At 37.4% G+C, this 13257-nt stretch overlaps 1 protein-coding gene across 1 annotated transcript in view; it reads left to right on the forward strand.

The window, feature by feature from the left end:
- The window catches only part of Clip4 (CAP-GLY domain containing linker protein family, member 4), a gene marked incomplete at its 5' end in the record, with an annotated part of 75665 nt that overhangs the window by 31649 nt on the left and 30759 nt on the right, over window positions 1-13257 (forward strand). The window contains 1 exon segment of the mRNA XM_005400544.2: window positions 7861-7996. Coding sequence (XP_005400601.1) covers window positions 7861-7996 — 136 coding nt within the window.

A 13257-nucleotide genomic window follows, 5' to 3' on the forward strand; every position in this document is an offset into this window, starting at 1 on the left:
TGAAAGTATACTTGATGAAAATGTGAGATGTAGCCATAAGTTTACTATAAAGCACAACTTTAAAATATAAACTGTTTGAACTTAATAGCAAAGACATCTGGTTTGCATGGGGAAAAGTGGAGCAGAGGAGAACTGTTGAGTGCATTCAGAGGCTTGAGCTGAGAAGTGATGTAGCCAGGATTGTGCCTGCAGCCTTCTGCCCTAGTTCTCTACCAGGGCCACTTCTCCCACTGCCAGCCTCAGGGAAAAAGAGACCCTCACTGTTCTTGGGTGTTTGTCTTTGAGATTCCAAGAACCGCGACATGGTCGGTGTTATATAATCTACCAGTAAAGAGCTTGTGGGAAAGAGAACTCCTCACACTCTCCAAAACACCAGGGTGCTCTGGACATCCTTTTTCCAGAGTTTCTGTGTGGGCTTCACTGAGGCCAGTTTCCTTTTTTCTCTCCTGCCTGCCTGCTCTCTCTCCTTCTCTCCCTCTCTTTTCTCTCTCCTCCCTCCTCTCGCTCCCCTTCCTTCCTTCCTTCTTTCCTTCCTTCCTTCCCACCTCATCATGGGAGAATTTATTTATTTTTGTGGTACAAGGATCCAATCTATGGCCTCTCACACATGCCAGAAAAGTGTTGTACCAATGACCTATGCACAACCTCCCTGAAAGTTTTTTTCCTTGATTTTGAAGTCAATAGGGTGCTCAGTATGGAGACTGGAACAGGGAATTTCTGCTTGGATGTTGAACTTCTCAGTGTTTCAGATCAAGGTTTGAGTGGATTTGTGGGGAAGATGATAAATTTTCTCAGAAATCACTGAAATTCAGAGTTTTATCTTATTGAAAAAAATTGTTTAAAAAAGGAAACAGAGCTACAAACTACTAGGTGAAGAATGCCATTCACCAGCTTCCAAAATAGTGTGCCCATAGGACAATTGCTTTTCATCTGCCTGTGGAATTTAAATACCACATAAAAGAAATTATGAATACATAGCTTCTTTTGTAACTGTAGGATGAACATTCAGTTTTCATATTACTCCTGTAACTCTGCCTGTGTCTTCTAAATGGTGGCACATGCCTGTATTCCCAGAACTCAGGAGGCTGAGGCAGGAAGATTGCTGCTAGTTCAAGGCCAGCCTGGTCTACAAAGTGAGTTCAAGGCCAACCTGAACTACATAGTGAAACCCTGTCTCAAAAAGACCAAAAAAAAGTTATTCTTTTTTATTTTGGATAATTTTAACTATACAAAAGTAGACACTTCCATAACAAACATGTTTATATGTACCAATCAACTAGGTTTAATTCTTCCGATTTATGGCCAATATTGTTTCTTTGGTATTATCTCTCAGCCCAGTGGTGGCAAGTCTATGGTACATGTGCCACAGTGGTCATGCAGAGCCCTTTTCGTTGGCATCTGAGCCAAGTTGCCCCAGGATTACCCCAGCAGCTGAGCACGGAATAACAGTGCACATAGGAGCAGTGTTGGCACTTTGTGATAAGTAAGTGGCTTTGGGGTTGCAGTTTGGGCCTTCGGTCTCTAAAAGGTTGGCCGCCATCATTGTCTCAGTCTGTTGCTTGCCTTCTTATTCTTTTGAGTGCCATCCAAATAACTTTGAATTGTTTTTATAGTTTTGATATAGGTCTTCCTTAGTTTCCCTGGCTGTGCTTGAACTTGGAATCCTTCTGGCTCAGCCTCTGAAGATGGGATAATATGCATGTGCCACTGTGCCTGGCTAGATACTTAAAATTTTGCTGAGATCCAGCTTAACAACTTTCTTCTTTTATGGATTGTGTGCTTAGTATCATATCTAAGAAATATTCTTTTGTTTTCTTCTGGATGCTAATAGTTCAGGATTTACATTTACTTTTGTATTTACTTTTGAATATCTTTCTTTTCAAACATATGGTTACCTACTTGTTCCAATACCATTTGTGGAAAACTCTTCTTTTTCCATTGAATTGCCTTTGTACCTTTTCAAGAATCATTTGGCCATGTATGTGTGGATGTTATTTCTGGATTCCTTTTTGCTCCATTGATCTAATGACTATCCTTTCTTCAATACTGTTGTGATTGCTCTTACCTTATAATAAATCTTGCAATCAATGAAATAGCGTTAGGGCTTTAATTGTTTTTCCAAAACCATCTGACAGTTCTAGTTTTTTTTTTTTTCTTTTGCCTTTTTATATGTATTTTAGAATTAATTTGTAGATTTTTTTGTTTTGTTTTGGAGTCAGGGTCTCACTATGTATGTAGTTCAGGCTGGCCTTGAACTCACTATGTAGCCCAGGCTGGCATCTACTTTGCAGCAATCTTTCTGCCTCAACTTCCCAAGTATTGAGATTACAAGTGTGTTCCACCACTCATTGTCAGATTCTTTTTTGAAATGCGGTCTATCTATGTCATGCATGCTACCCTCAAACTTGCAGTGATCCTCTTCTGCCTCCTGAGTGCTAGTACTGTAGGTATGTGAGGCATGTGTCACCACATCCAGCAGTTTGCAGATTTTTAAAAATCCTGCTGGGGTTGTTTTTAGATTGAGTGCTATTGAATCGATAGGTCAGGTTGAGTAGAATTTGGTATCTTAAAAAATATTGTCTCTCCTCACAAACAGTATATCTCTCTATTCATGTAGTTTTTTCTTTAGTTTATTTCATCAAAGTTTTATAGTTTTAAGCATATAGATATTACACATGCTTTGTTAAATTTATGCCTAAGCTTTTCATGATTTTTGGGACTATTGCAAATGGTGATGTTGCTGAAATTTCATTTTTCTGTTCATTGCTGGCATATGGAAATAGTTGTATGTTGACTGTGTATTCTTTAACCTTTCTAAATTTATTAGTTCTCTTGGCCTTTGTATTTTGTGGATTCTGTGAGGTATCTTATGTAAGTGGTCATGTCTGCGAATAGAGTTTACTTTATTTCATGTCTTTTTCCTTTTTGCAGATGGGGTCTTGATGCCTATGCTATCTTCAAACCTGTAATACTTTGGTTCAGCTTCCTCAGTAGTTAGGATTATAGTTATTCAGCACCACACCTTGTTTATTTTCTTTTTAATCTCTATGCATTTTACTTGTTTTTCATGCCATATTTTATTGCCTAGGGCCCTTAGTAAAATAATAAGCGAGAGTAATAAGAGTCAACATCCTTGTCTTGGTCCCAGTTTGCGGGGTAAAGTGCTCAATCTCTCATCATGTGTGACAGTCACTAGCTCTGTACTTCGTACAGATGTCCTTTATCAAGTTGAGGAAGTTCCCAACTATTCCTACTTTGCTGAGTTTTTGTAATCTGTTTCCTTTTACCCCAAGAATACTTGCCAGTGGTTGCTTGTGGTTTCAGCATTAAACATGAGGTAACTCACAGATTATAGTCTTAACCTTTTCCCCACAAATGAAATACTGTTCTATTATTTTTGCACTGCTGTAGTATATCAACAGCCTTTGCAGACAAAAGACACAGTTCTCTTTGTAGCAGTCTGTTCTTAGTAAAGTGATATTTCCATTTACATAGTAATTCTGAATCACTGAAAATGTCGAATCCTAGAAAACATTCTTATGTATGATATTAACATCACCTCAAACAGTTACTAGCTGAAGGTTCATGTGATGGATTTAGTTTTTCTAAAATAGACAATTCTGATGATTTTTAGGATGGCGCTTTGGAAGACCATACAGTCAGGTCTCTGTCCCGTTGGGAACCTGCTGGAAATAGCCCGACATCAGCTGACTGAGGTTGTGCTCTGAAATGGTCATGTTATAACCCACATCAAAGGTAGACTATCTGCACACTAATCCACTACAGTATTTTGAGCTGTCTTTTACTAAAGATTAGTTTGAAAAATTACCAAAAATTAATGCCCAAGCTGCTTTGTTGGCTTCAAAGCCATTTGGTCTGAAAGGATTTTCCTGCATGGGATAAATGGAAAGACAATGAAAATGACCAACTGAAAATGTTTCTGCAGTAATGTTACTGTGAGGTGCTGTGGGGAAGCCTGAGCTGGAGTTGTTTTGATGGACAAGTCCTCTTTGGAATGCATCTTATCTCAGCCAAAGTATGACTGCTTCAGTGCCTGTATTTTGTCAACAGTTTTTGCGGAGCCCCTGGTCAGTTAAAGGCCCATATTTTATTGCATAAGATCAAACCTGCCACCTCCAGCACAGCTCTTGAGATTTTGGGGGTGAAAGATGGTAGAGGATGAAGAAATAAAGACCAGAGTCAGAAGACAGAAGGCTTTGGTCAGGCAGGATAAAAGGAACTTCCAGACAAGATTGGGCATGTTCAGGGTGGTATGGCTGTAGATGAAAAGGAACTTTTCAATCACCGCAGCACATCTATTTCTACATTCCACTGGTTGATGTCATGTGACACCCCCCTGCCTACCACCTGTTTGCTTGGATTGCCTCAGGAACCTGATGTTCTCCGGACTGGAGCAGCTTGTTCACGTGGCTCACCTCAGGTGCTCTTTGTTCTCACAACCAGCCTTGCTCCAGCGCTGCATGTGCGATTGATCTCCAGCTTCAGCCACACCCCACACAAACCCACTTTTGACAAGTTTTCAACTGTATACTGTATATTGCAAATAGAAGCATTGCAGTTGGAAAATCACTGTTGCTGTTCAAGGAGTGGTTAGCTATAAAGCAGTATATCCCAACAGAATGAGCACTCTTTGGTCTCCAGACACATGTATTTTGTGAAAGTCAGTCTGGTTATGTGTGGACTGCGCTTATTCACATAGGACCCTGTATGAATTTGAAAGATTCAGCTGATGGGGTGAAATTTTCCTGCATTGTTCTTTGCCCAGTGTTATGGCCTGTATCTAGGTGTCTCCCCAAAGCCTCCTGTGGTCATAGGTGGGGCTTTTACAGAGCTAGCTGAATCTAGAGTGTGTGATCCTGGGATTAAGGATATGCAATTACTAAATCAGTCCACTGATTGATTTGGCATAGTTCTGGGTATGAGTGCTATCTCCCCTAAGAATGAGTAGCCTAGGTAGAATACAAAAGGACAGAAAGAAGCCACTATTGGTGCTTCTCACTTACCTTGCTGGCTTCTGCCTGCCATGAACTGTTTCTCCTCAGTGATGCCCCTCTGCCATGCCACCCTGCCTTGGAGCAAGCCAGCTATGAACTGAAACCTCTGTGAACTGTCAACCGAATAATCCTTTCCTCCTTTAACTTTGGGTATTGGGTATTTTGTCTCAGTAAAGAAAACTAAGACACAATGTCTTCCTTGATAACTTTTATACATCTCCCATGCTTTTCAAAGAATTACATCAAAATAGGTCTGATGCAGTTGGAACAGCTCATTTGAACAGAAGCAGATGGCAGATGATCTGAAGAAAAGGATTACAAAGTGGATGACTGTAGCCAGATTCTGTGGTGAACCTATGGTGCTGAAATGGTGTAACAAGCAGGAAGTGACAGTGTTGCCAGCATTCTACAATGATACTATGATTGAATTAGGAAACAGAAATGGCAAGAAAACTAAGAAGCTATGTGTCGTGTGACTTAGAATGTGGGAGCAAGGACTTTAGGTGATCGGATGGACACTTTTATCCAACTGAGTGCAAAGGGCACAAGATTTGATATAAAAATTCCTTCTCTGCCTTCTAAACATGACAGTGCTGACTTGCTGCAACCCATTCAAGAGGGACAACCCCGAGCACATCATCAGCCATGCAGCATTCAGTCTGACAGCAATTGAAAGAATGTTGGAAGAGTGTGACAAGCCAGAGCAGCAACATCTTTGCCCATGCTCTGACAACGTCACAGTTCTTTGTCAGTCTGAAGACATTTCCCCAGGAGCATGCCACACCAGCATCAGGGAGACAATCCAACTGGGTGCTGCAAAGTTTGCTGCTCACACAACAACAAGGAGGGCAAGAAGATCCAGAGAGAAACATGATATTTTGTGTGGAATGTGCTATTCTGCTTTGTGTTGTCCTGTGCATTGAAATTTATCATATATAAAATTATTAAATATCCCTGGGTGTGGTGGCACATGCTTGTAATTCCAGCACTCAGGAGGCTGAGGCAGGAGGATTGCCTTGAGTTCAACTGAGTGCAGTGAGACCTGAACAGTGAGACCATCTTAAAAAACAAAAAAAACAAAAAAACAAACACAAAATTCCACCCCCAAAACCCCAAAATTATTAAATATTGGCCATAATATACTTTTTTTTGGGTTACATTAGGATTAGAGACATGTTCTGCTTAGAAATAACTCCAGGAACAGTTTTTGTATTTTATTTTCACATTGAAACAAGTTAGATTTGCTTCTGCCTCAAAAATTAAATGAATGCTGGCAGTGAGTTGCACTTCTTTCCCCCTAGATGGGAACTTGGTTAAAAAAAAGTTACTATGAAAGGATGTTAAAATTTCCTGAAAGCTTTTTCTGCATCTTTTGAGATAGCAAATCTTTCCCTGCTTCAGTCTGTTGATGTAATGAGTTCCACTGATTAATTCTTAAATACTGAACGAGCTTTACATTCCTGTTATAAATCTTATTTGGTTATCATGTAGACACTCTTTTTGTTGGCTTTGATTTGCTTTATTTTGTTTTGTTTGGCATTTTGGCTACACAGTCTCACTGTGTAGCCCAAGCTGGCCTTGACCTCTCAGTCCTGTCACTGTGCCTGGCTAGCTGAAGAGTCTTACGTTTGTGTTCATTAGGGATACTTGGTTTGTAGTTTTATAATGTCTTTGTCTTTTGTATCAAAGTAATATTGGCTTCATAAGATGAGCTGGGAATTGATCCTTGCACTTTTGACTGATAGGAGAATTTGTGTGGAATTGGTGTTACTTCTCCTTGTTTGGTGCAATCCACCAGTGAGGCTGTCTGGGCCTGCAGGTTGTCTTCTTTCTTAGGTTTTTAGCTACTAAGTCATTTCAGGTGTGGTAGTTTCTCCCTGTCAGTGAATTGGAACATCTCATCCCATTTGTCAAGCTTATGTTCAGAGTGGTTCTTAGTATTTTCTTACGGTCTTTTTAAGTAACCAGGGTTCTGTAATGACATCCCTCTTTTATTCATGATGTTGGTAGTTTATCTCTTTTCTCTGTTTTTAAATTTGGTTTCCAACTGGAGAATATTTAAAAATTAATTTTTATCCTTTCAAAGAACTTGCTTTTTGTTTCATTGGTTTCTGTGTTCTCAGTTTATCTGAAACATTTTTGTCCTTTTGCGGGCTTGAGTCCTCACTTTCTAGTTCCAAGGTGGAAGGTTAGCACACTGGTTTGAGACCTTTGAGAAGATAATTAATGCTTTTGCTGCATCCCACAAACTTTGATATTATTCTCACCCAGTTTACGATATTTTCTAATTCCCTTTATGATTTTTTTCTTCCTTACCTGTTATTTAAAAGTAAATGGTTTAATTGCTAGATACTGAGATTTCCATATATTTTTGTTAGTGATTTCTAATTGAACTATGATCTGATAACATATTTTTATAATTTCTGTTAATTTACATTTATAGCCTATGTTTAAATGTTCTGTATGTCAGTCAAGTCAAATGTATAGCTGGTTAAATTTTTCTATATCCTTACTAGCCTACTGGATCTGTTGATGAAATGAGTGGGATGTATTAATGTCTCCAGGTCTGAACTTGTCTGTTTTGCCTTTCAGTTCTGTTGGTAAAGAGCTTCACATATTTTGAAGCTCACTGGTTGGGTGCCTACGCATTTAGGATTCTTTTGTCTTCCTGGTGAATTGACTCTTGTCGTTTACTTAATGTCCCCTGTTACCATTGGTACTGTTCCTTATTCTGAAGTCTACTTTGAGAGAGTTTTTTAAAACTTCCGTGATAAAATTACCAAGAGCAAGACATCTGTAATTATTAATAATATTAAAAAATAATGTAGGTTTGTATTTTCCTTAGGTGGGGACACTACGATTTTGTGGAACAACGGAATTTGCCAGTGGGCAGTGGGCTGGCATTGAATTAGACGAACCAGAAGGAAAAAACAATGGAAGCGTTGGAAAAGTCCAGTACTTTAAATGTGCCCCCAAATATGGTAAGGTCAATGTGATTAACATGATGATGATCAACTAAAAAATCAATTTTACTGTTTATTTATTCATTTGGTGGTGCTGGGATTGAGTCCAGGCCTGATGTGTGGTCAGCATACTCTTGACCACTAAGCTACAGCCCAGCCTCTTTTCTAGTCTGTAAAGGAAACTTTCGTCCTGGTTGCTCATGCAGTACCTGTGGGACTGTGGATCTGGGAGGACTTGTTAAAGAGAGGAGGGGTGCAGCATGTTATAAAGTTCGATGAGGGTGGTGTGAAGGGCGCTGGGGGGGTACCCTTAGTTGTGAGCTTGATGGTGACTGGAAGAAACCACCTCACCAGGAACACAGTCCGTGTCACTGACCTCTCTTAAACTCTGCTGTTGTGGGATCAGAGCTGAGGGAAGTACTTCAGTATCAAGGAAACAGAGCTCTAGAGTCTTGAAGAACTTGAGAAGTTATAGAAGCACCTGATACAAACTTTTTGACTCTATTCCTAAGCTGGGATATGTCTTTCTCTTTCTGACAAATGTTTAATTAAATTGTATTTCATTTTGCTTTTGTTACTTGTTGTGTCATAAATATTTTTCATTGCAATGAAATATTCTCGTGTGACACCATTGTCCATGGCAACAGCCCTATGAGAAGAAAGGGTATGTAATGATGAAGAGTTGACTGCTTGTGTGTGAGTCAGCTTCTCCACCTGTCAGCTGTGGGACCTCCTTCTCTTCCTGTGACTCAGTTTGTCTTCTGGAGGACAGGGATCGCCATTTCCCAAGGGTTCATGTGAGAGTGAAATGTCTTGATAAGCGTGTAAAGCATCGACAACAGTGCTTGAGGTCCTTTATCACTCAACAGCTGTCAGCTATTGACTGTTACAAATTTATCAAAATTACTAGATTTATCACACACTTAGAATGGAGCTTATTTTTTATTTTTTCAATTTTTTAATAAGAATGCTTATTGTGAAAGATTTGAAAACCATAAAAAGGAGAAAAAAACCCATAAAAATTGCATGTGCATTTTTTCTGCCTAATATTTTTCCTACAAAATTGTACACAATAGTTAAATATTCTGCATTTTTCTTTGACATCCTATTATAGTTTCCCTAAATCTTTAAATATTGTTTGAAAATGTGATTTTTAATGGCCTTACTTCTTTTAATTTTTCACATTTGATGGATAAATATTTCCATGTTTGAACTTATATTTCTTCAGATTTTTTGTGAAATAAAACATTTAAACTGTTTTGTTGTAATGTATGTATTTTTTGCATTATTTTGGCACTTAGCCTGTTCATTTTTTGCATAGAAAAATTGAAATATTCAAGCTTTAACAAACTGCTGAGTGTTAAAAAGTACACACTTAGTATATGAACCCTTATATTTACAGTATTAGAGATATTTTTCCCAGTGTGTTATTTGCCTTTGAACTTCATTTGCAGTGTTTTGGGACATTTAGCTTTATACAATTAAAAGACCTTTTCTTTATAAATTATTATTTTGTTGATTGAGCCCAGGGAATGATGTTACATCCACACCCTGTTTATTTTGAGATAGTGTTTAGCTCAGCTGACAAGACTGGACTTGAACTTGTGATCCTCTTGCCTTAACTTCTCTAATGCTGTGATTAGGCACGTGCCGCTGTGCCTGGCTTTATAAATTCTTATGTTGCTGTAACCTATATATTACTTTTATGTTTTCATAGCTAATTCTTCTTAATTCAAGGATTAGGTATAAATTATATATTTTACTCATTTTAATGTTTTAATTTTTGTGCACACCCTTATGTAATCCATTTGGAACTTACTGATAAGTGGTGTGAGGTTAAAGGTGAATCTTCCTCTTCTAGTTAATTTTGGCAGCTACAGCACAGACTAAGGCAGTATCAAAAAACTTTTAACAGCCCACAGGGCAGATGGAAATCAGACTGATAAAAAGTAGACTGCCAGTAGAATGCTTGAGCATTCAAAACTGATTATTACAAGGAGAGGGGTGCCTGCTTTGGAAAGAACTGGATGTTGTCCCCCTTTAAACACTGATGCAGGTTGGAGGTGGGGTCATGTGTTAGACTGTATATAAATTCTAGTAGCTTTTCCTGCTGGATCAGCTCAGTATTCTGAGTCAGTTAAATCACCTGGCATCCCAGAAACTAAAAAAGATTGTTTTGTTTTCAGCAAGTATTTTTCTTTCTCTCTAGCTCTCTCTAAATCTGTTACTTTCCCTTTGGCTTGTTGTGCTTATCTTATTACAGTTAAGTTCTTATAAATGCTGTGGTTTGCTTCAGAATTGTTTTCCATTATCTGTAAATTTTAATAGCTTTTTAAATTGCAGAAGTTCTGTAATGAATTTTAATACTTGGAGACAATACTGTTTTTATGTCTTTAACAATTATCAAAGTGAATACACGCACCTAGTTTGACAAGTCAGATTGTTGTGTAAGGCTTGCTAACCAACAAAGCCCTCTCTGAACTATCCTTTCTGTTTTCTGAGTCTTGCTTATTAGAGGTGAGAACTTCTCCAGCTTCTTTAGCTGTGTCTTCTGCTATTAATATGCATGTTTATAAACAATATATTTATATGACTCTCTTGATTTTTCCAGGTTTAGACATCTAATGACTTTTTTGTACTATGAAAAGAAAGATTTAGTGCTCTTACTTTTCTAGGGCAGTTTCTTGGTGTAATTTACTTGCTTTGGTGGAGCACATCCAAAAGTAGCCTTCTTACAGAGGACTCAAGGGAGGTAAAATGTTTTGAGACCCTCCTTTCTAAAAATATATTTCTATCCTCACACTTCATGTGATAGTTTGGGATAGGGAATATTATGTTGAAGTACAAATTCCCTCAATATTTGAAAGTGACAGATATTCTATTGTTTACTGTGGAGTTTGGCAAACCTTTTCCAGGGAACAGATCATAATTAATTTCTGGGTTGCATAGTCTCTATGATAACTATTCAGCTCTGCTGTTATAATGAATACATAGTCATAGACAACAGTAAACTAATGGGTGTGACTGTGTGCCAATAAAACTTTATTTACAAAACAGGCAATGTGCAGGGTATGTCCTTGGGCCATAGTTGGCCATCTATTGTCTTGAGCTTCCAGAATTGCCATTTAGAAGTTTCAAGGTCTTTTGTTTTTGATCTTTTTCCACCTCTCAGAAGTTTATAGTGTTTCTATTCCCGTGTATCATTTTTTCTTTTAAAGTGCATACCATTTTCATTTTTTACTGATACTTAATTGGAGTTAAATGTGTGTTGAATGGGTCATGTTTATCTGGAAATTTATTACTTTTGCCTTTTAAGGTAATTCTTTGTATTTATTTTTAGCTTCTGAGATTAGACAAGATCGGTCATGTTCAGGGTAGTATGGCCGTAGACTGTGTTTATTTTTAGTTGAACCCTATAGTTTTATATCAAGAGCTGAGGAAAATCCCATTGGTACTCTGATTGGCATGAGTATATTGATTAATGGTTAGAGGGTAGTGCGGATACTCTGCTCACTTTAGGCTTGAGATATAGTCATTCCTTGAAATTTAATTTTCACTCACTGAAATGATTTGGTTAACTTAAAAAAAGATGTGGGAGGTCTGTATAATTCAAGTCTAGTATGCTATAGAAATCTTTTTAAGCTAGAGAATTAAATATTTGGTTCTGCCTAAAAAACAAATTACTTTATCAAGTGGAAATTTTCTGCTAAGATCTTAACACATTCATGATGGTGCTGTAATTCTTCTGTCTCACTGCAAGGTGGCTTGAACCACTGGTGGTACAAACAGATCTGTTTTATTGGTCCTTTTATTAATAAAATTAATCAAATTAACAAAAAGTGACCCTGACAGGATAGTCATGCATGTACCACTATGGTTCAAACCACTGGGAACAAGTTAAAAGAATGACATATTTTTCTTCAGATTAAAATAATTATTACTGACAAAATCAAACAAATCAGAAAAATAATTTGCAGTCTGTTCTCATAAATTGTTAATTTTCAGTTTTTTCAGTAGATCTACCTGTATTCACACATATGGTTTTTCAGAAATGTAATTAATTTCATAATATAATAAAAATATCTGATGTCATGATATAATAAAACATAACATTATTTTCTTGACTTTTCATATTTTTATTATAACATAATCCTTATTGTTTTATTTACTAATGGTGATATAGTACATTGATGATCCTTGTTCTTGGTTTTGCTTTCCATGGGTTCATTTATTTATATACCAAAAACCCAGCACAGTACAGTAAGGTATTTTGAGAGACCATACTCACATAACTTTCATTATGGTATATTGTTATAGTCATTCTATTTTATTATTGTTAATTTCTCAGTGTGCCTTAGTTATAAGATAAACTTTATTATAGGTAAGTATGTATAGGGAAAGCATAATATGTGTAAGGTTTGGCATTATTTACGGTTTCAGGAATCTGTAGCATGCCTTGGAATATATCTGGCATAGATAATGAGGGGGCACTGTAGCTCACAGGTGTGATTGATTTCATTCATCCAATTGCTAGACAGTTGTGGTTTTTCCTGCTTATAAATAATACTTCAATGATGACATATTTCAATATATGTTCTTTTCTTTCCTTCTGTATAATTTTCTATAATTATTTTCCAGGAGCATGATTGGGACATTAGGACATTCCTAGTAGCCTAGAAATTATTTCAGCTCCTGAAATCGTTTTCTTATAATACATATACAAATATAACTTTTGTATGGTGCTCTAATTATTACTCTGTAATTTATTTTATAAAGTGGATTAAGTCTGAATTTTTGTGTTCCAGAAAGATTGTGCAAATTCATATTTCCAGAGCATATGATTTTTCTCTTCAGACCTTTGTCAGCAGCAGTTATAATCATAGTCATGGTCCTGGTCATATAGTGATAAGGCAAGCGAGTTCAGTGAGAAAGGTACTCACAAGAAAAACAAAAAGGTAGGAACAAGCAAAGCTTTATTATTATTATATGTGCTGCCGAAGTGGGCACAACAAAGCTTTATTTGAGCTGGCTGATGGACTGTCTCTAACCAGGAGCCAGAGAAAATGTCTGCCCCGATCTGGGTCTCACCTTCAGTTTAAGTACATTTTAGGTTCCCATAGTAACCATTACTTCATTTTGAGAAATCTTACAAGAATGCACAGCAGGTCGGATAGCCAAATTCCAAATGACCATGGCAGTTTAACTTCTAGCTTACTTCTCAGTCTGTCCTGTTTGTTGAGTTGATAACTAACCAAGGGGACTGGGGTGAAAAGTGGGGG

This window comes from Chinchilla lanigera, unplaced genomic scaffold (assembly GCF_000276665.1).
Source record: "Chinchilla lanigera isolate Chin_1 unplaced genomic scaffold, ChiLan1.0 scaffold00068, whole genome shotgun sequence".
NCBI lineage: Eukaryota > Metazoa > Chordata > Mammalia > Rodentia > Chinchillidae > Chinchilla > Chinchilla lanigera.